Below are 23,556 nucleotides of genomic sequence, written 5' to 3' on the forward strand. Positions count from 1 at the left end.
AACTTGGGTAAGGTACAGAGGGTGGATTTTGATAGGAAAAAAGCTAGTGAAGTGTCTTGGTTGCTTCTTTCACAGTGTTTCTGGAAACCTACTGAGTTATTTTATTGTTACTCAGTTATGGTGCGTGCACATATTCCTATGTTATTTTATTTTTCTGTGAGAACTTATTTTTTCATTGCAGTAGCTTACAGGATCATACCTTTCCAGTAAAGATTACTACTGAATTTCTAAAATAATAGGGTAGGTGTCATCAAAAGATTGCTGTCTTCTGGAAACTACAACAATTAGTACTCCACAGCCTGAGCTATCAAGTTGATATTATGTTTGAGAAATAAGGACTCTATCCTGAACAGCCACAGCTGTTTCTAGCAGAAGCATCTGGATGCTTTTTTCCTTACTACAGCTGATATTGCAGCAATTAGAGCAGTAGGAGCAGACTTTTCTTGCTGCCTTATGTAGCAATCAGGTTTTTTGCTGTAGTGTAGACAGCACCTTCCCCAACTGCTTGACAAGGTACCCTTAACAGTGCAAGTTTTAGTCCCTCAGTGGACCCTAAGTATTTACAATTCAAGCAACACAAGAGCCTACTGGATCAGTAGATAAAATTTAGAATTTAATATAAGTTAACATCTGTGATGTTATGAACAGTATTTATATGCAATTAACCATAAATCAGGTTGTACACAACATTCTTCACCGTTTAACTGTAATACTAATGTTGCTTTTATGGTGTTGAACATCAAGCACAAGCTCATCTCCAGCCTGAACTTGGATGGGCTCATCAAGAACAACTGCAGCTTGTTTCCAGTGCGAGGACTCATCAGATGTGTTCAAGCTATGGTCTTCATCTAGATGTATGTGATACCAGAAGGGAATTGCAGTGACTTGGCCAGACTTACAGATATGTACCTAAAAATATTTAAAATATTAAGTCAGTTAATCCTTTTCAAAGAACTAAGAAAATACAGTAGATTTTTTTTCCATCATCACCATTTCAATCTACTTCAGATACTTGCAGACAAGTAAATTCTGTATTGAAATTTTCAGCCAAGGGGAGCAATTAACAAGCAGCTCTGCAGAACAGCAGTTAAGTGCACCTCTAACTTCACACATATGCAACTTACCTTCACTTCTCTGCTAGAGCTGTTCAACAGAGGGTTCATGAGATCAAGCCTTAAAAGCTCTGCTGGCTTGCTCAAGGGTAGACACGGTAATGTGGAGAGATCCAAATACACACGAACAGGTACCTAGGAGTATATAACATATTTAGACATCAGTAGCCATTAAAAAGTGAAAAGTTAGAAGACTTAATTATAATGCAGAAGTTTCTAGTAATTACTGTAATGCCAGCCAAAATGCAAAATACATCCTTCTAATCCCTTCTGAAATGTGACTGTTGGGATACAAAGTGATGAAAAGAGGTAGTAACAGCACAGCCACTCCTCTATACAGTAATATTGCATCTTATTACTCAGACAAAACTATTCCCCCACCACTTTTAAAACAAGTATTACCCATTTTAGTTTATCTAGGCCCCTGTCTGGTCACATAAACCTCTCATGCCAAACTGAACAATACAAAAACATGTGAGGTCTTCAGTTTCCTTGCAGTTCACACCAAAACAACTAGACAGCTGCAGGGTTTTGAACTATGTCTGGAAGACACCCACCAACTTCATACCTTGAACTGGTTGATAAAAGGGGCTACATTAAACCCAAGAGTTGGTTCTGTTCCTTGAACAGCACTCTCCAGTAACAGAGACTCCGATTCTACAAGCATCCCATACACCAAAACATACTGTGGGAAAATCTTTCCTCCGCTGTGAAGTAAACATCTGCAAAATGAAAGAGATTTCACCTCTAAAGCATTCCATTCAACAAGAATGAAAGGTCATCAAGTACATTTAAGAAAGGCGCACTAGTTCTTCCTCTGCAGTCAAGTGTTCAGAAGCATTTGAGTTTGATCCCATTTGACCAGACAGCTGTATCATACAAAAAAAGGAAAATCTGTCAATAGTACTAGGACTAAGTAATCTCTTCTCAGTATCCTTATTGGATACAGTAACACTTGAAGATGAAGATAGGCTTTATTTATGGCCCCAGCACTTAATACCAGAGGACTTGCAGAAATGCTTAATGAAAGAAAGTCAGGAAATACATAGTGCTGGGGAGCACTGGTTAAGTAGGCAGCGAAGTCCAAGGTCCTGCACCTGGGTCGAGGCAACCCCCAGAAAATACAGGCTGGGCAGAGAATGGATTGAGAGCAGCCTTCAGGAGGTGCTGGTGGACAAAAAGCTCAACGTGGCCCAATAATGGTGTGCTTGCAGCCCAGAAAGCCAACCAAAACCTGGGCTGCATCAAAAGAAGTGCAATCAGCATGTCAGAGATTATTCTCCTGCTCTGCTCCACTGTCATGGGACCCCAACTGGAGTGCTGTGTTCAGCTCTGGGGCCCCCAACATACGAAGGACATGGACCTGTTGGAATGAGTCCAGAGGAGGGCCACTGGAGCACCTCTCCTATGAAGATAGGCTGAGACTGTTGGGGTTGTTGGGCCTGGATAAGAGAAGGCTCCAGGGAGACCTTATAGCAGCCTTCCAAGTACCTAAAGGGGCTTATAAAAACTTTTTTAGTAGGGCCTGTTGTGATAGGACAAGGGGTAATGGCTTATGACTGAAAGAGGGTAGATATAGATATTAGGAAGAAATTCTTTACTGTGTGTGGCGAGACACTAACAGGTTGCCCAGAGAAGCTGGGCATCCTTGGAAGTGTTCAAGCTAAGGCTGGACGTGGTTTTGAGTGACCTGGTCTAGCGGAAAGTGTCCCTGCCTGCAGGGGTGTAGGAACTAGATGATCTTTAAGGTCCCTTCCAACCCAAATGATTCTGTGATTCTATGACAGCAACAGGGAAACAAAACCTGATGAGAATTTAAGTTGCCCTTCTTTAAGCGTTTAACCAAAATTGACAGCAATACAGGAGACAGCATTTTTTTTCCTGAAAAAAATACCTGAGCCTTGCTTGGTCTTCTGCTACAGAATATCCCACTGCTGAGAGCAGCAATACAACAGAAACTTTCATTCAGTATGTTATACATCTCCAGTTCACCACAGATTGTTTTAAGTCTCCTTTTCCTACAGCAGGCCTCTTTTCATAGCAATCGGGTAGCTAAGCACTGCACTATTCAATGTATTTTCATGCAAACAGATTTGAGTCTGCAAATGACAAAAGTCAGAGTAATTTCCCATTTGTTCTTAGAGCAAAAAAAATAAGAGTCATCTAAAGATTTATTAAACATAGAAAATGTAATGAACATAAATCATCTGGAATATTCTGCCATCACTAAGCATGGAGATGAACAGAGAAGATTCCCTAGCTCCACAAAAGGGGATTGACATTTACTTTTTTTGCTACCTGTTTCCATTATTTCATTTCTCTTTCGCTACATTCCTTCCCATCCCTCCTGCCGTGGATAACTTCATTGCTGCCTCCCTGGCTGGCCTAACACCATGTGTTTGTCTTTTAGCAGTACCGGTTTGTTCCAACCACAGTTCCGACACATATGTGAATCTGGGTTTTTGTGACCTTGCACTAAAAGAAGCTACCTCAGTTATCACTAAGATGCTGGCTATCCTGGGAACTTCTGACAGAACAAGCAATAAGACCTTCCATTCATATTCTTGCATACAAAACATGAAGTAATGTATCAAAGTGAAATCTTGACACTTTTTATGAACTTAAATGTATACAATGGTCACGCTCAAAACACTCTGTAAGGTTCAATCTAGTCAAAAAACATGCTTTTCCTGCTCTACAGAACCAACATGACAGTAATGCTGTAGTTAGAAGTATTTTTAGAAGTTTTCAGGTAATTTCAGATTCCTAGGAATACTTTTGCCCGTTTATACAGTACCTGGATATTGCAGCCTTTTCCATCACCTCCTGCTGGATTAAACCTGATGTCTCTATAACATCCAAAATAATAATACTCCACAACTTGTCTGATTTGGGTCTCTGTAACACCACACTTTCATCTTCTAAGTGGCTGAGCCAAAACTCTAGTGTTTCCTTAGGGAAATGGTTAGCTTCTGAAATTACATTAAGTGCTGCCTGATGCTGTTCTTTCTCAACAGAACTGTAGGTTCTAACTGGTCCAAGTTTGCCAGCTATAATTGGCAGGATGGAGAAGCCTTCAGAGACATCCAAAATGTACAAAGGATCAGAAGCCACATCTAGAAAGCTCTTGTTTTGATTTTCTTGGAGGTTCATCCCACTGCCATGTCCATCGACATCCATTGACTGCAAGTCCTTACTTGGATTTAACGACAGCAGCACTTTGCCCATAGCAGCTTTAAAGCATTCATGGTATGGTATGTTGTTCAGCAGGGCTATTTCTGTGGATTCCAATACACATACTTGACCGTTGCCATCCTGTTCGCTAGTTGTTTGAAGACCAGCCAGAGCATTACATAATTCAGCCTCATTGCCCAAACTCTGTGTGTCATCTCTGTCACTGAAGTCCATCTCACACTCTGAAGTCAAAGAGGAAATTTTCTGGATCTTCAAGTAGCAGTCTTGGCAGCAAACTTCCATCATCACAGTATCTCCAGTCTTCACAGAATAATCTTGGCAAAACATCACAAAAAAAGTCACATCAGTTACTTTACTGAAAACAGCAACGAAGCAGACATACAGTACTTAAAAAAAAAACAAACAACCCACAACACCCCCATTATCTCATTTTCTCCTTAGTTGTTACTTGTGTGTATGAAAAAATTGCTCATCTTAGCCCACAAGCTGAAACCTGCGATTGTGCATTAAAATTCGCCTTAAAACTGTCCCACACTAGGCAAACTCCATTTATACTCAAAATAAGCCTCTTTATGATAAATAAACACTACTTTAAGTGTTCTGTTAACAGCAGAACAGAAAAAGAAAAAGGACATACTAGTAAAGAAATCGCTTTTGTTTTAAAATGCTAAATATTAAATATTTACACTTTAATACCTCCAGAGAAAGGTAAATTTGTAGTTACATGGAAAACAACAGCTATGGTTTAGAAAGGGTAATTTATTCAAAATAAATTTTACTGGAATATTTACAGTGTACAGGTCAAGGTGGTCTTCAGACACTCTCTATGTATGCTAAGAAAGTAAATCCACTGATACAGACCAGAATTTCAAAATAAAAAATGCTGTAGTTTGACAACCATTTCTATCAATAGCAATGTAGTCTGTATCTCCCCTCTACACTTTCAGCTGAACCTGTCCGTGGCACAGCTGCCCCTGCTGTCTATGGATACTAAATTAGGAGCAGCTGTGGACTAACCTGAGGGTAGAGAGGCCTTACAGAGAGATCTGGATAGATTAGAGAGCAGGGCAACTAGCAACTGCATGAAGTTTCACAAGAGCGAGCACCAGATTCCCCACCTAGGACGAGTTAATCCTGGTTATATGTACAATTTGGAGGGTGAGAGGCTGGAAAGCAGCCCCACAGAAAGAGACCTGGGGGTCTGGGTGAATGGCAAACTGAGTATGAGTCAACAGTGTATCCTGACAGCAAAAAGGGCCATCTGTGTCCTGGACAGCATCAAGCACAGCCCGGCTAGCCAGTCAACGGAGGCAACTGTCCCACTCCACACTGCACTGGTGTGGCCCTACCTCTGGTACCGTGTGCAGGTTTGGACACCTCAATATGAGAAGGACATCAAACTGTGAAGAGTATGTCCACAGAAGGATGACCAAGATGGTAAAACTCTTTGAGGGCAAGACTCATAAGGAGCAGCTGAGGTCACTTCATTTGTTCAGCCTGGAGAAGGCTGAGGGGTGACCTCATCACAGTCTACAACTTCCTCAGAGGGGGGGGCAACGGAAAGGGAGGAGCTGATCTCCTGTTTAGTGACCAGCAATAGGACACATCGAGATGGTACAAAGCTGCATCGGGGAAATTCAGACTGGACATTAGGAAAAGGTTGTTTACTGAGGGTGGGCAGTCACTGGACCAGAATTCCCAAGGAAGTGATCACAGCACCAAGCACAGCAACAATGCTCTTAATCACGTGCTTTAGTTTTAGGTAGTCCCACAAGGAGTAGGGAGTTGGACTCAACGATACTTACGGGCTCCTTCCACCTCAAGATATTCTAAGATTCTGAAACAGGACAATGGAAAATGGATAAAGGAAGAGTAGAGGCTGCTGGAAACGACACTGCCACAGTGTGTGCAGAACAGTACTGGAGTCCAAAATGGGGGTGAGTGGTATGTGGGAATGTTTAGTTTTGTGGCAGCAGCAGCTAGAAATTCCTACATCACCTCCCCCACTTCCTTTTTGCAAGTTGTATCTTGACTAGGTAGAGCCAGTCAGTAGCCCCACTTTTTGGAGTTGCTCCACAATGCATTTAATTCAGTTTAGAACCCACCCCCCCAACTTAATGAAAAGCGTTGTCCCTGATTCTAAGCAGATCCCTTATCTGCTTCATAACAGAGTCCCATGAACAAGCCTCGATGCAGGGACTGTGGACTACAGATCCAGAAACACAATTGGGAACCATCTCACAGCTACCTGCTATTGAATTGTATTTGCTGCCACTTCCTAATCTCTGAAATAACCTGACTAGCTCAAAATCAAAATAAAACCAAGCTAATATACCACAACAAGAAAATCCACAGGACATACCAAGGAGGCCCTGCACAGGATAGACTGCCTGTTCCCAACATGTTTCCTCACTGGGACTTGTAGACAGAGCGTGCTCATCATCGAGCTGTAATACAAACCACACCACAACAGCATCTAGTATTCCTCCTTCAGTGACCGGCAGACTGAGCTTCCAGGGCTTTCTAGATGCAAGGCTTTTCAGTTCCTGACCAAAATAGAAAGAGGGGAAAAAAAAAAAATGTGTAACAGTTTATTTCCATAAATAATGATTTAAAAAAATTATACCAAGTTACCCAAATTTCTGCACCTATCCATAAGGACACCCAACAGAAACCTGAAATTAACAAGCCACTACAATACCTATTATCATTAGTACTCACTAGCACATGGACTTGTGTTCCCACATGCAAATGCAATTACCCATATGACCAACCTGCGTCCATCAGCCATTAAAACAACCATGCCTACATCTAAGAACATACACTGAAAACTGCAAGAAAGGCTTTAGACTGGCAAGGCTTGTCATATGAGAAGTAATAAAAACTGAGCCAGTCTTTTGGGCTAGATTCAGGCCAATGCTTAGGCATATCCTTCACTTAAAACCTGTGTTAAATCAATTCTAGAAATACTGTATGTAAGCACTAAATTTGCTCAAACAGAGGCTCAGCAAAATCATTACAAAACCAAAGTCACACATCATTGAGGATATTTTCTCTGCTACCTGGGCTATAGGCTTTGTGCAAAATATCAGGCACAGAGGATTTCACTACTGATAAGAACTAAGATCTCCCCTGAAGACATCAGGTTACAAATTCTCCATTTAGACAATTCTGGCATAAAACAATTAAAAGGAGGTCAAGCACTAGGGACCAAAGATTGTCTCAGTCACAACCATTCTGCTTAGTAACAGCATTCCTAGGCATTTATCAGCTTCCAGATCTGCTTATGTAAACATTCATCCTCTCTAAGTTTTGAGCCACAGGGCAAAGGAACAGTTCCACCCTAAGAACGTGGGTAGCTCTCACATAATGCATTTTTTTATTTTTCCCTCTTCATTCTCATTTGGTATTCTCCAACAGCTGGTCTACCCCTCTTCTCACAATTGAAAGATAGCTGAACAATGTATGTGTTAAAATTACTGGATGCTAACAAAGTTCATAATAAGATCTCACTGCTCTTCAATCAAAAGTGCTTTGCTGTTAACTATTTTTTATACATCCTCAACTGGAGCGAAGAGTAAATTGAAGCTTTGCTGGCAACAACCCCCTTGAAGCAAGGCTGTTAAGAGCAAAAGTATGCATCTGTTTCTCAGTTTCTGGGAAGTTATAGCTGTTTAGAAGTGTATTTGATATTAAAAATATTCTTCCTAATTACTCTGTAAAAGCAGCAGGCCCAAGGTTCTCATCCACTGGTTCTAGTAACTGTAACATTACATCCCTATCTTGTGGCCCACAGCACTTAAAAACACACTTGAAGGCAGTTATTTCAGTCTTCCCTGCTCTCTACCGTGCTGCTTATGCCACATTTATTCTTCACATTTGTCCACTGCATAAACCTGTTTCTATTATTTATGACAATTACGGACTCAAAGAGCTCTAGCATATTAGGAAGGCAATTTATCAACTAATGTAGTTAAAAAGACAGCAAAGAAAATAAAGCAATGATGCAGGAATAGGCAGTAAAAACCCAAAATCATGCTATGCCACACATATCCTCCAAATGTGAAAAAGGTAACTTGCATTAAGAAAAAGTAAACGGGACTACAAATAGAAGGAAAAACTACAGAAAGACAACAGTTCCCGAATTTCTTATGTCTTGATCCAGAATTTCTCAAATATTCCACACAGTAGCTTCTCATGAGAATTAGAATCTGTAATTGTTGGCAAAAGCACAGTTCCCTTAGGGCCTAAAAGTGAGACTGAGCTTTAATTATTGGCTGCTGAGGTAAACACTCACTTCCACTCCCAGTGGCACTGATCTGCTGCCAACAAACATGCATACAGGTAGTACCTGGCTAGATGCAAGTGTCTGCAGCCTGTAATTATAGCCACATTTTGTTCCCCTGCCTGGGAGGAACTGAGCTGCTGCTCCTAATATTAGCAGTAATAAAGTAATCAGCACAACTCAACTGCTTTTTTTTTTTTTTCTTTTAATTTTGACTTGCTATAATTGTTTCTGATCAGTACTGATGTCTTTGAAGACTCCTATTTAAGAAACACTGTTGTACCATATTTTATGTCTGTTCCTCAGTTCTGTCATTTTAGTTCTGGATAGTTAGTACAAGAATAGATATAACATGCCTCTCGTTCTTTGAAATACAAATTTAGAAAATAGGTCTTTGAAATCACTTAACTAGTTCTAAATGACTTCTTATCTGGATTTCAATCTTTAGTAGGTAATTCTCCTAGTGTTTGTAAGTGTAAGATTTATTTTATTCCAACAGGAACACAGATAATTCTTCTTTTTTCTCTTTTAGCTGCACTGATTGAACATCCAGGTGTTGTCATAACAAAAACAAACAAACAAATAAATAAAGTTCCACAAAAAAACCTAGACTGAAAGTAACCTACCAGTATCTAGAACTGCCGTATTTGCACAGTGACAAAGTAACAACAAACCAATGCTTCCAAATAAACTAACTGCATTCCTTCCCTTTACTTATGGTATCTTACCATTTCATGACAGGAACACTACATTAGTCTAATTGAAACTTCAAAAGGAGCAGTTCTGAAACACAGCATAAAAGGAACACTTTAAAATGATCTTTACATGTATGCCAACAGGCAGATGCTTAAGAATAGGCATGTCTCAGATGAGCGTAATAGTTTGTTATTGATGCTAGAAGCAGAAGTAACACCAGGTGACACCAAGATCACCCCCAGTAACATACTGAAGAGCTTTGTCTTATTTCATTTTTTATCTCAGGGTATCAGACAAGCCAACTAGGAAAAGCTATTGATTCAGAAACGCTGCAATTCCTGGCCAGCAGTCGCCAAGAGTAATTTCATTTATACAACAGAATCTATTTTAAGCTCTGACTCAATGCTAACTCCCTCACCACAGGTCAATGAGCAAAAAACACACCAAAGATCAGATGTATCATCTTTTTAGTGTGCTCAGCTGCAAGTGGCCGAGGTTCTTGCCTTACAGTTCAGGCCTATTTAGTATACACATATAAATGTATTTTGTGCAAAATACACAAAATAATGCTACCATATTTTAGAATGCCATATAACAGAAATATCTTAAGATACCAAAAGGAGCTGAAGGGTGGAATCAAAATGGTTGAATAGGATAAGATAATTTCTTCATCTCACTTCTCTTTTACACTTACCCATCAACACTTAAGACATTTTTACGCCAGATGTAAAATAAATCCTTTTTCTTTTGTCTTTAATAGCCGTTTGAAGGCTCTGAATTTGAGGAATAAACTAAAGTCAGCTCCACAACTACATAAATCATTTAAGAGGCTCTATTGCATTCTTCCTCCTTCTCCCTGTACTGAGGCTGGCAGTTGTTTCATCCTATAGTGAGCTAGTTTAGCTCCCTAAACCACAACAAACAACCCCACCGCTCCCACCCTTCAAAAACTCATAGACTATCATATGATCACATCAGCAGACAACCACACAAGCATCAAAACCACCAGAGGATTTCAGTGCAGCCCTGCCAACTTTGCTTTTGTGAACTGTTCTGAAATTGAACCCAGAAAGCAAGAAAGATATGGGAGACTCATTATTTATAAACAGACTACTTATAAAGGACATTTTAAAAAAAAATCATTACCTGCAGGTTGTTGAAATCTACTGTCATTATTTGACAGGGTTCTGTCAGAGGTACATAACCTCCAGGAATACGACTGAGCTTCTCAGTGGTGTAAGGTTCAACAGTTTCCTCTGAACCAGCAGAAGTGTATGTTGGACTAAAGAACTGCACTGAATTCGACAAGCACACACCAGCAACTTCTTGCATTCCCACTCTAGGAGTAAAGTAAAAAAGGGAAGAAATGAAACTTCAAATAATTTGACAAAAAAACCCAAAGGAAATTCTTCCCAGGCTTGCTGAATACTTTTAAACTATCAGAGTGTAAGAATAGAACAATTGAAAAAAAAAATAGCAAAACAATTCTGGGAGGGTGGTTTGTTATGTTCAGAGCAGCCCTAAAGCATTGAAAATGCACATCACTCTCAAGAATCAGAACTGAATACTGCCACTAAACTGAGAAGCCCACTATGTCCTTTGTCAAAGGCCACAGACTTTTTGCCACCTTAAGCACAACTCACTGAGTCCTGACAGAGCACTAGAAAGAATAATATACCCTGTGATAATACAAACAAATAAAGCTTGCTTCTGCATTAGACAGATAATGAAGGTGTTTCAGGTGAACAGGATAGTCAGAACAAAGATAGATACACTACAGGAAAATGCGTTTTTGGAGTCTCTTTGACATAAAACTTTCATTTTGCAGTACCTCTATATACTTATCCAACACAATCTATGCAGAGTAAGGCACTTTTCATAGTTACGTAGCTGCAAAGAAAATCTCAGCATTGACTTCTTGTGGAAAAGGCTTTGAACATTCAAAATACACACATTCTCTCTTGTGAGAGAGATTATCAATTAGGTTTCCAGAAACAAAATTATATGAAAATCTTCAAAGAAGAAAAAATGCTTTAACTGCTTTAAAACAATTACTTGAATGCTGTCCATGTCAGGTTTGAGGACTTAAGATATATTCTCATTTTCAAAGTATAAATCAGAAAGTTAAATGAGACTAGTCTTGCACAAGCTACAGTAGATTATTCTGAAGAAGTACATTTGACTGTGAAGAAGCCAGTCCTTCCCATTTCAGTGACAGCTATCAAACAGATCTACATTCTTATAGTGAGATCTAGCACTCAAAAGTTCAAATGTAAACTAATTATATTTCTATTTCTAGAACTATTTTTAATTCTGAATCATTTTCTCAGGAACCTGCTGTCCCTCCCTACAGCTAAGTATGCCTAGACAAACTGTGTGACAATATTTTCATCAGATACGGTCATCTCCTTGAAGCTCCCAATCACAGAACCGAGTAAGCTACTTTTTGTCATAACCTGGCTTCTTAGGCAAATATATTTTGACCATTATATGTAGCTAAAACACACAAAAAAATAATCTAACTCCATCTTTGGAGCAGATTGGCTAGCAATATAAGTGTATGTGATGTATAGCAAGCACAAAGCAGTAAGTACTTCACAATAAATACTAGAAAATACACCATTACCAACAATTACAATCCTCTCACCTGCTCAGAGAACTTAGATATTTCAACAACACGCATGAGAATGTACTCTTCTTCATTTGGAACTGAATCCATGTATTATTTTAAAATAAATACTACAACTAAAATGGAACAGCAGCTGTACGAAGCCTGTATTGTGGAAGAGGTCAGCAAGTTGTTATTATTCATTATCATGAATCTTTCTGGCTTCAATGCACACACACAGAGATGTAGAGCCACTTTATTGCCTCTCTTTCTGGGGCCTGACTAAAAATTAAACATTAAAAAAAGACCCCTGAAACCTGCAATTCTTACAGTCACTTCAATTAGTAAATTACCCATATTCTGACATATTTTATTCAAAATGATTAAATATAGATGCACTAATGGAGCAGACCTATGTTCTCTTAGAATACTGTCTTACTGTTTTTCAAGTTTGAACTGCGTGTCTTTCAAGAGTTATATATAACAGTATGTAGTATACTCTAGGATCTTAAAAAGTTTTGTGGAAGTCTAGATTTATTCTTAGTAGGAATCAAGTCTGCTTACAGATTTGTCAGTTCATTTGTCCTTCTGAAAGTAAACACATTTCATATGGATGCAGAACAATCACTTCAAAGATAGAGCAATGACTTCAGGAAAAAGTAAAGCTAACCATAAAAAACCCCCACCAAACAACATAATACCACAACAGAGTTTGGTCCTACAGTCCTTCTAGGGAACATGAGCAATGGGTATAAGCAGCACTAGCTATAGTAAAGAAGCATCACAGTTATCACTAAAACATCAAGTAACGAAGCTACAATAAAGGGTAAACCAGCACAAACTTTTTGTCACATGCACCAGAAGAAGAATTTTAAGTAAACCGGTATGATTTATCTAAATTCCACTACATCCTTGGAAAAAAAATATTCCTAAAAAGAAGCAGAGCACATGAAATGCAGCATAACTTAAAACTGCTAAAACAAAGGGTCAGAATACAAGGCAGAAGATCAGACACAGGTAACTGTGATATGCAAGACTGGAGGAAAAGGCGATTCCCTTCCTCAGCAAGATGAATCAGTGTTCCATGACAGATTAAAGCACAATTTTAAATATATTCAGGGAAGAAACCCCTCAGGTATTCACAGATTTCTGGGCTCTACATCTACTTACTTATAACCTCTCAAAAAACAACTTAAATAATGAGGAAAAGCTCAAAAAAAAGGTACATTAATTGTACAAGACAAACTACTAAATCATTAAAAAAGCATGAGAAGAGAGATACTTTCACAATGCTATTTCATTAGGCATCCTGCTCAAAAAAACATATTCAAGCCCCAAAGTTTTGCTGTAGATCTTGAAAACACTGAAGGAAACACGGAGACATGTCCATCAGGATAATTCAGAGATCTGGATCGTTTAAATATGAGAATAAGCAAGTGTTTTACAGAAATCTTAACAGTACTTGTTGAAATAGACTTAAGACAGGTACTCTTACTGGAGCAAAAAGGAATTTTAAACTTTTAAAGGCAGAAAATTAGAAGTGATATTCTTCTTCCTAGAGCACAGAATTAATTTATGGCAATCATTTCAGTCCTGCTAGCCACCTGACCTTAAGCTGCACTATTAGAATAAATCGTTAATTCAACAATCCAAAGTTAACCACACATTAACTTTCATCCTGTTTCCATTTTGTAAGGAACAGTCAATACAATGTTTCAAGGCAAAAACCTATCTTCTGATTAACGAATAATTAAATTATCCTAGAAAAATAGTTCTTCTATGACTATTTACTATGGGAACTTCTGTCTCTTTCTGGCCATTGTCCAGTTCTGCATTAGAAAAATCACTGATGCAGCCTGGCTATTTTTCATCCAGTACACTGAAGCTCCTGTAAAAGTTAGTGGGTTTTTTTATTTGCAGTTAAGATTAATCCTAAACAAAATACACCAAATCCAAACCTCTCAGACAGAGACTGTCTCCATAAAGGGATGCTGTTCTAGAAGACAAGAACAAAAACGAGTATGAAAGTAATTGATACAGAGTCAGAAGTGGTCTCAGCAAAGAAACCCTACTGTATGCTAGTTCAGAATTAGGGAAGGCACATATTCAGAAGGACAATGTTAGGTGGAGTTATTAACACTTAGGCTTTACAAAATCCTGTCCTCATCTTTTAAAAGGGTTAGATCCAGCAGCAAGGTATGGAGCAGATCATAAAAAATACAAAATAAGGATAAAGGCCACATGTCAATCTAAGAACCTCCAATAGAAAAACTGAGAAATAATTTTACTATTAAGGAATTAAATTTCTTTAGTATGTGATAGAGGCATGTAATTCTGCATAACTGAAAATCAAGAGCTTCTGATGAAGTGATCCAAAATGTCTGAACCACAAAACTGGGGTGGAGGGTGGGGGAGACTGGAAAAGGGGTGGGGAGGGCAAGAGCAGAAATCTGTTTAGTGAAACAGATAACCAACCATTCAAAAAATAAAGTGACAGTAAATGAAAAGTCCTCAATTTAAGCCACTGGTTTCTCTTCCCAAGTAACAAATATGGGTTCAAACTGTGCTGGAGTTTAAACATACCTGTGATGCCTACGTATCTCTTTGCATTCCACTGCCATCCCAAATATCGTAGCACTTGCAGGAATAACTCTGCCATAGTCTCCAGTATGGACATCTTGATTTTTAGGCTGTGAAATCATGAAAAACAACATGCAGTGAGACAGTAACTTATTTCTATCGTTACTGCAAAGCCTAGGTTACACATTAATGAGCTATTCAAGATTAAAGTGAAAACATCAGTGAGTTCTTAGTGACTAGTATAGTCCGGTCTTTGTCATTCCAGTTAACCATTAAATGAGTTTCTTAAATACTGCACTTTAATATATCCATGCATCAGCTTTACTTTTCAGTCTACTACTTCCTCTATGTAACTCTAAAAGTGTTTTTTAATTTGTATTCGGTTAGAATACACTGTAACATTCGAGGACCTTTCCTTTATGCGTCATTCCTATACTTAACACTAGAGGTCATCAGTTTCAGTCCAATACAATACAAAAGGTTTCAGCCAGATAAGACTTCTTTTTTTAAATTAACTGGAATCAAGGCCACATCAAAGTAAGAGCAAAGTCCTTCTATTTCCTAAGACCTAACAGAGGTTAACCTATATAAGACTCCCTGTCATATTACTTTGCTTAATGTATGCTAAAATACAAAATACATGAAGTAAAATCACAGATCCAGTGGAATTGTTCAGTCTTCTAAAAAAAAGTTTAAAGTTGGCAAAAATAAATGAAGAGCATAAGAACATGGCATATTTATCAGATAATAGTTGACTACTCCTTAGTGTTAAGATGAGAAATAATTTTACCGTAACTCAGTATTTCCTGCTTAGACTGGCATGACTTTCTGCTGCTAGCTGGTTATCTCAAAATGACAGAGTTGCAATCAAGCTTGCAGGAAAACAGTGCCTTTAAAACACCCACAAACCCTTTTGGTGTCACTTACAAAGGTAGTGGGGAAAAACGGGGGAGTATGTGTGGAAAAAAGGAATGAATTGTGATCAAGAGTGTACGATGTAGGAGCGTATGATGTAAGGTTACATCAGGGAAACATGCATTGCAAGTAACTGTCTACTCAGAACACGAAGTCACAGAAGTATGCCTTATGCAGCTGTCTCATTGCCTTTCACCAAATCAAATTCATCCAACATACCCAGATCACTCATTTAAAAAATTTAAATTGGTAGGAAAATTAAAAGATAGTTATTCCTCATTCACATATGTCTGTGAATACACACACATGCACTAATACATAGCAAACAAAACAGGAAACCCGTTTATACATACCACATCACCTACCTTTGGTTCTAAAAGTAGATGTTCCCAAGCGTGTATCAAGCTCTCCACAATTCCTTCTCCAAATAATCCAGCATCAACTGTTTCTGTGACTACTAAGGAAACTCTAGATAAGAAAAAGAACACCGTGAAATAGAATGTATAACACACACTCCTGTTAACATTCTTTCTTCTAAAGAAAAAAAAAAAACACCATACCAATGTAAGCTCAAACTGAAATTTTTATCAGTGTTCTGAAGTTTCAATACAGATGGGCAATTTAATTCTTCCAGCAGATGACACATTTTGAATTGTTGGTACAAGTTACTCAAGATGCAGATAAAAGAGAATAAATATTGATCAAGAGTTTGCCATAAAGCTTCTTGTTCAACATTTTATAAATAAATTGTGTGGGAAGTATCTAGCCAAAACAGGAAGATGTTTCAGCCTGGGCATACAGCCAATAATACTGCAAAATACATGGTTTGTCTGAATTTTATGCAAGAGTATGTATCCATGTGTGTCTGTGTGTATTCAAAAGGAATTAAAAAAAAAAAACACCCCAGAACTATAATCAAAGCACAGTAAAATTACTATGCAGACTAACGGACCCTACAATGTTAAATTCCTTTGGATTTAACCCAAAAAACATACAGCATAAGAGAAGCCATTTCCAGAACAGTAACAATTAATTCCTGACACGTGACATACAGTAACTCATCATATACAATTAGGAGGACACATATGACCAGTTACTGTATCTCAGCTGCCACAACTAGACAAGGCTGGACTGGCATGCTAAACCATGGCAGCTTCATCATTTCAGATTATAAACCCGTACCATCACCAGATACCTTATTAAATGGTAGTAGTTAAGAGTGAAATGGATTATTTCCTTCCCACGTTTAATCTGCATCCCGAGTAGCAGTGAGGTGAAGTGATAAACCAGTCCGTTGCATATACCAAAACAAAAGTCCCCTCAGATTTTGTGTGCACTAAAAATTCCAGAGCCTCCTGAAAAACCTCTGCTGAATGGGATAGCAAGCAAGGAGAAGCAGGGTAGCATAAAAAGCCTCCATCACATATACTGAAAGCTGTCATGCTGATCAAATTCCAATTTGCCAAGAGCAATTCCAAGCTGCTGATTTGTCACAGTAGCTCTTCCTATGCTTTAGAAGATGTTATTGAATACTTGAAAAATAAGCTACTTCATTTTCCAAAGCCCACAGATCTCTGCTATACAAGCAGGTGAGCAGATGTGTATATACAAACAAAAAGCTCAGTCCAAACCTATTCCCACAGGACAAATTGCAATACCCTTCCACTGAATTTTACTCCACTATCTAAAGCCACACTCTAGGCTTTATATCACATCAGAAGCCCTATGGATCCCTCCCATGGCAGGGTGCTGACATTGACAGCTAGAGTCAGCCCAGCCACCAGGATCCCATGCACACCAGGTAGCACCTTCTCACCTGCAAACACAGTAGCACTCCTTAAGGGGCAGAGAGGAGGGGAGGTTTTCCCCCACTCCCTGATCAGAAGAGGCAGTCAACCTGAAATTTCCAATCTCTCTGACAAATGCAGAAGTTGACATGGTGTTGCAGGGGTCTGGTATGTCCCAGAAAGTGCTCCTTTGCAGGCCCTATTACATACCTCCATCCTATTCGTGGGCCACAGAAGTGAGCCACAAGTTGTTAGGTATGAAAGTGTGTTAAAATCACTTTCATGATGTAGTAACCTAATTTCTCTTTTCCTATTGCTGCAATATAATTTTATATGCCCCAAAGCTCCCATCATCAAAGATGTAAATGCCTTCATTTATGACACTGCTGATCTACCAGTATGATGTAAAGAACATTTTGCACTGCTCTATAAAAACAAAACATACGGAGAACCTCCTCACGTTATAGGTAGTATCCTAGGCAAAGTTATTTCCTATTTAAATCACAGGGTATTTTCTATTTTCTTGAAATTAAGAGCAAATTAAAAATAGTATCACAACAGAACGCAACAACATACCTTTCAGGTATGTGCTTTGGGATTTCTATATCAAGTGACTTCAGATGCAAAAGTTTGATCTCTCTTTCCATGTCATTTGCTGCCACCACATCACAGGCAAGTTCATACATGGTTTTTGATAATTCACAGGCATAGACAGAAGATGCTCCTGCCTTTTTTGCAAACATACTGAAAAACAAGAATCAGATCAGAGGTTTTCCCTTCAGTTTAAATCATTTTGGGTAAAGCATGACAAGATACTGAGTTTTAAGTTTGATTTCCATGTCTGCTTCATATTTCTAAAGAAAACAGTTCAAGTCTAAAAATCATCATTAAGTGAACTAATTTCTGCAGTATCAGTGTTCACACAGGAGAAATTTATATCCTCTTGATACACTATCACAAAAAAAACCCCAAACCCTAGCATAAGAATACTCCTCCAGCTATGCTAAATCCACCCAGTACTTAAAAGACAGGACACATGACATTGCAACTCCAAAACCAACATGAATAATTGTTTATATAGCAGTTACTGGCACAAAAAGCATCTGCAACAAGTAATAAAAAAAGGGTTCAAAAAATATGACCAAACACTAACCTCTAAACTCACTGACTTCTGAAAGCTTTGTTTTCTTCCTTAAGTTTTGTCTCAATAAAGTCATGACAGTAAACTATTTTTTTCACTAGCATCCAAATTTTGTTAGACAACCAGTATGTTTCTATTAAGTTCATATTAAACATGCACTTATGACACACCTCAAAATTCCAGTTCCTGTTCCTATATCAAGGACAGATTTGCACCCTGAGCAGACAGCATTCTCAATTGCTTTCAGGTAAGTAAGGTTCCTCTTGGTATCGTTGAGCATGATGAAATGCCAGCGTTCCACAAGCCAGTTTGCAACGCGGTAAAAATTCTCCTTTGCATCAGCAAAGTCTGGGTTAAGCTTCACTGCTTTATGAAAGTATCCAGCTGCTTCATCTCTAAAGCCCATTCTATTAGTAAAAATGACAAATAGGAAGCATGCATTCAGCTGCCAAGTATCTATAAATATCCGCGGGTCTGTAAAGAGGCCTTATATCAATTAAAAGACAGCGGAAATATTTTGCATTAGTTAGAAAGATTGTCTTTAAAAACATTAATATTACCTTATGAAAAAGAATGATTTACAGCTCTACATCAAATCACTTTAAAATACAAAGGTAATTGAAAAATACCATTGTGCATACCAGTCTTCATCCACTACATCCTTTCACAAACCAGAACAGGTTTTACAAGAACCTGCTGCAACAATATGACAGCCACAACTCTGCAATCCATTCTCGCAGATTTTTCAGCAGAGAGAATGCTACGAACCCCAAAACCACTTCAACGTATTTAACTGGAACATACTGTAAACCAACCCCATTCTGTGTTGCCAGCGCTTGCATTAAGTGGCAATTCTGAAAGTGAATTGTGAACTAGAAGTAAGTTTTTATGATACCTATAGCATATTCTCAAATCACACCAAAAATTGATGAAATGCAAGAAACACATACATTTTAATGCAATGCTAAGAGAGTTGTTCCTTAAAACAAAAAAGCCAAACTAATCACAAAAGCAAACCTAATTAAAAATATCTGGATCCATGAGCTATGATTTCCATCTTAAATTTCCAGTCTTATAAGAATTTTAAGACTGGAACTGAAATTAGAACCCTGAGCAAATCACCATGTTTTGCATTGTTTGGAGAAAGCAGGAAAAGGCGGCTTTACACTAATAAATATAAGCATAAGCTCAGACTATTTAAAAAGAGCCCTACACAGTACAGTATACATGACCAGCTTCTTCACTTCAAAGGTCTGTTACACGTGATCTCAAGAAGGACCCGAATTAAAAGACAGTATTCAAAGGCAGTAGTTCTCAGACATCTAACAGGAAAAAAAGGAGGAACTCCAAAAATTGTACATTTACCACAATAGTTAACACAACTTTGGTGTGTTTTGGGTTGTTTTTTTGTTTTTGGTTTTTTTTTTTTCAGTAATTCCTTAATAAATTGTTAGAAAATATTTGGAGGCAGTGCATTTACTTTTAAGTTTTTACTTTAGTAAGACTTTTTTTTTTTGGCTTTTGCTGTGACTATCAACATTTATTTTAGCATTGACTGCTTTAAGCTGACAAGCAGATTTGTAGTTCAACAGTACATACTATACAGCATTAGGTATATGCTTGCGTTTACTTTTTTTAAGCACATTTTATGTGCTCTACTGAACTGGGACTTATTAACATACAATACCAAATGCGAAACTTACAAAAACTGAATATACTTTACTACAAACCTGAAAAGATGTTCTCCCATACTATTACATATCACTTCGTCATTTGGATACAGTTCAAGTGCTTGTTCGTAACAGTTAAACAGATCTTGAATCCGTGCCAGAGAATCTAGCTCTTCTGCCCATTTAAAAAGAGTAAACTGAAACGTTTCCTAGAAAATAAAATGCATACCACTGAGTTGCTGGTAGTAGGGAACTGAGCCCTGAAAACTTCTAGAGGTATCCTGACATGCAAGTGAACACCCTCATTTCCCTAAGCAGCAACATACAATTATTTGCTGTCATCCCAAGTTAGTTGATTCACTTGAAGAAGCAGAAATAAGCTCTCAGATATCCACAGACAGTATCATCACCCAGTGTATACAAGAGCCTGCATGTATATTAATGCATGCAATATTACAAGCCAATACTAACAAGGCCCTATTTTTATTAAACTTACTTGACACACAGACTAAAAGAAAGTCTATCAATTCCCTTATCATAGGCATACAGATCTTATTAAACAAGTTACTGGCAGTCTCCATTATTACCATTTTCGGCTTTGAAGACTGAACAGGAAAATCAGTTACACAGAACAAATCACAAGCACAAAATGTCACAAAGCCTCAAGAGGAATACAGTAAATAAAATTGTTTCAAGCAATTCAAACAGTACTTACCTTGACACTAGTTTTTAACTCAGGAGCTAGATTTAGTACTAGCAGATAATGTGCATATGCAGTTCCAAAATCCTGGTCCTCCAGGCAATGCTGAGCACTCTGCAAAGACCTGGAAACCAACTCCCGTCTGCCAGCTTCCCGACCACCTCTGTGGTTACAATGAAATTTAGCGTTGGAGTTGGGCATTCTGAGGGGTGTAAATACTTGCTCTTCCTAAAAAAAAAATAAAAAATACGTATTTATAATCAAAAAGTGTATACTATAGACCAGAAAGGTTGCACAGAAAGCTGACAGATTAAACGTTTTAATTTTAGCTGGCATTAGTAAAAACACCCTCCCTCAAAATTCTAAGCATTCAAAAACATGCTCATCTTTATGCCACCGATAATTCCAGGAACTTTAAAGTGAGTGTTCACCATTCAAGTCAAGCACACATCACATTTATGTTTGACCAAGTCCTGGAAACAGGTTACACTTCACTTTTTAAAATTTAAAATTTCTATAATACATATTTCAGCACGTCTCTGACCAAACAGTTTTACACACTTAAAGTTCATGCACTCCCAAGTTTCATAATCAACCAGTAAATCTGCATGTTAAAGCTTTTTTGCTTCAACACTGCTACTTTCATAAAGCAAACACTCCCAGAAAAAAAGACCTAACAAGCTCACGGTTTATTGTACACATGGCAACATGACTGTTTTTCCCCTTAAGAAAACGTCAGTTATCAGAACGACATGCACGCTTTTATAATCGCCACGGTTACCACTTTAACTTTCAATGCTTACGTAAGAGGGCCCAACGCCGCCTTCAGGACTTGCAGATGTATCCTAGAGCTGAAGAAAGCAAAGGTTACACGGTGAGGGCCTGCAAGAAACACAGCACCACCACAAACAGGCGCTTCCCGCCCCTTTCCCCCACACCCCTTTTTTTTTCTTCTTAAAAAAACCACCAAATATCGCCCATGCCTCAAGTGAGCACCAGTAACGTACACACGGGCACGCAAAGCCATGGGCAGCCGTACCAGCCCGCCCGGCCCTATGGATCTGGGGGCCCGGGGGTACAGGAAGGCGGAGGGCGCCGGCCCCCACCGGCACGCCTCGCAGGCCGCGCTACCGCCAGGCACTGCCCCACCCGCGGGGCGAGACTCAGGGCCGCTGCCCAGGCGCAGGGAAAGCAGCGGAGCAGGGTGACGGAGGAGTTCCCCTGCGGCCGGGCCAGCGCGCCGGGGCCATCACCTGCTCGGCACGGAACGGTGCTCCCGCGCTCCCGGCCGCCGCCATCTTAGTGTCGGGCAGGTGTCATCACGCATGCGCAGGGCGCGAGCCGCCGCCGCCTTCCCGCGCTGCTGCGGGCGGCCCTGAGGGAATCGGCGGAGCCCCCGGCCGCCGCCGGGTGACTGCTCCTGCCAGCGCGTCTCCTTAACGGCCGCCTTCAAGAGCCGTCAAATGTAGCGCGGGATTGCGCACAGCAAGGTTAAAAAAAAACACTTTGTTTGATTGTTATTTCTATTACGTTTGTGACGAGAGATTCCCGCAGTTCCCCCATCCCCCCCCCGCCCCCCCCTTACGACTTCAGCGTGTAGACATTCACTTCTTTTATTTCCGTAAAGGAATGACTGAAGATGAAGATTACTCGTTTAACAACCAAGAAAAAAAGAAGAATGCCAGAAACTAGTACTACAGAAAAGCTAATGCCTTGAAAGGTGATAGGAAGGAAGCGCTATGTGACTGAAATAAAATTCATAATTTTAATTTTATTGGTAAGTAAAGGGTTTGAGAAAAGTACAGACAAAACTATAAAAGATTTGGGTTTTTAATGCTAGTTAAGCTTATTCTCGTGAAATACAGTGGATTGACTAGAAACTATTTACCTTTTTTCCATATTTATATATACACATGGAATAAAGGTATTTTCATTGCCTGTGTTCTTTCTCCATCTACATCTAATCTTCTAAAGCTGGTAATTCAGCTCGTATGAACACAGGACTGGAAGTGATTCACAGTGATGCTAAATCCAGCCCCTTGCCATGTCATGCTGTTCAGCTGTACTCTGTAAGTAAGAACTACCACCTTAAATGCTGATGTAGTTACAGATGTAGCGTAAGAACTGCATGCTGTGCAGACCCTGCCTATGACTGCCCCGTAGTTATGGTCTTCCTAAAATTTAATTTCGCTGTTGGCAAGTCCCAAGAATGACAGCTGAAGACAACATTCACACTGCCTGGTTTTAAGTCAAACAAATCTTAGGTGTCTTGGGCCTTTGACTAACAACTTTGCGGTATAGAAAGTACAAGGAGCAAAATTCAGAGCTTTGCTCCACTGCCCCAGTCCCCTATCTCGCTCCCTCCCATGCCTATGATGATACACTTACCTTCTTTCTGTGTGGAGCCTGGCAGGCTGCCTACATTGGGGAGCAAACACATGCAGGGCCCCGGAGTGTAGATCTTTTTTAGACAAGGCAAGAGTTCATTTGGTCTTGCCCTACTTCTGGGACAAGAACAAGAACAGCCCATAGCATTGTTTACTAATTATGAAATGTTTGGAAGCTGTTCATCTTTACTTTCCTTCACTGAAGCATGAATGCAGCTCTACCAGGCTTTTACAGCTGTGAATATTGTATCTGCCTTCAATTTTGAGAAACAAATGAGTACCACTTTAAAATGTCAGGCCAAGATTTTGAACAAGAAAATAGTACATCTGGAGGGGGAATATGAGCCTAAATGAAACACAGTGGCAGTTAAACTGAAACACAGTGGCAGTTAAACTGTAATCCACAGCAAACTTAATTACTACTTTAAAATATTATGAGAGGGGAAGTCTACAAACGTTTTGAGAGAAGTGACACCCAAA

The 23,556-nt window shown here is 39.1% G+C and overlaps 1 protein-coding gene across 2 annotated transcripts; it reads right to left on the reverse strand.

Moving 5' to 3' along the window:
• Window positions 1-592: 592 nt before the first annotated feature.
• PRMT9 (protein arginine methyltransferase 9) lies at window positions 593-22,033 on the reverse strand. Of its 2 annotated transcripts, none has more exons than XM_080373730.1 (14): window positions 21,943-22,033; window positions 21,493-21,540; window positions 20,705-20,917; window positions 20,050-20,198; window positions 18,490-18,726; window positions 17,755-17,922; window positions 15,757-15,859; window positions 14,480-14,586; window positions 10,435-10,627; window positions 6,670-6,853; window positions 3,910-4,621; window positions 1,681-1,834; window positions 1,125-1,247; window positions 593-909 (listed from the first exon to the last, which is right to left on the reverse strand). In XM_080373730.1, the coding sequence occupies exons 3-14, from the start codon at window positions 20,888-20,890 to the stop codon at window positions 694-696; spliced, it is 2,532 nt and encodes an 843-aa protein (XP_080229856.1). In that variant the 5' UTR covers window positions 20,891-20,917; window positions 21,493-21,540; window positions 21,943-22,033; the 3' UTR covers window positions 593-693. The 2 variants fall into 2 exon arrangements, with proteins under 2 accessions (XP_080229856.1, XP_080229857.1); XM_080373731.1 differs by having other exon boundaries at window positions 21,839-21,955.
• Between the last annotated feature and the right edge of the window lie 1,523 nt (window positions 22,034-23,556).

Source organism: Falco punctatus, assembly GCF_963210335.1.
Source record: "Falco punctatus genome assembly, chromosome: 1".
Lineage (NCBI taxonomy): Eukaryota > Metazoa > Chordata > Aves > Falconiformes > Falconidae > Falco > Falco punctatus.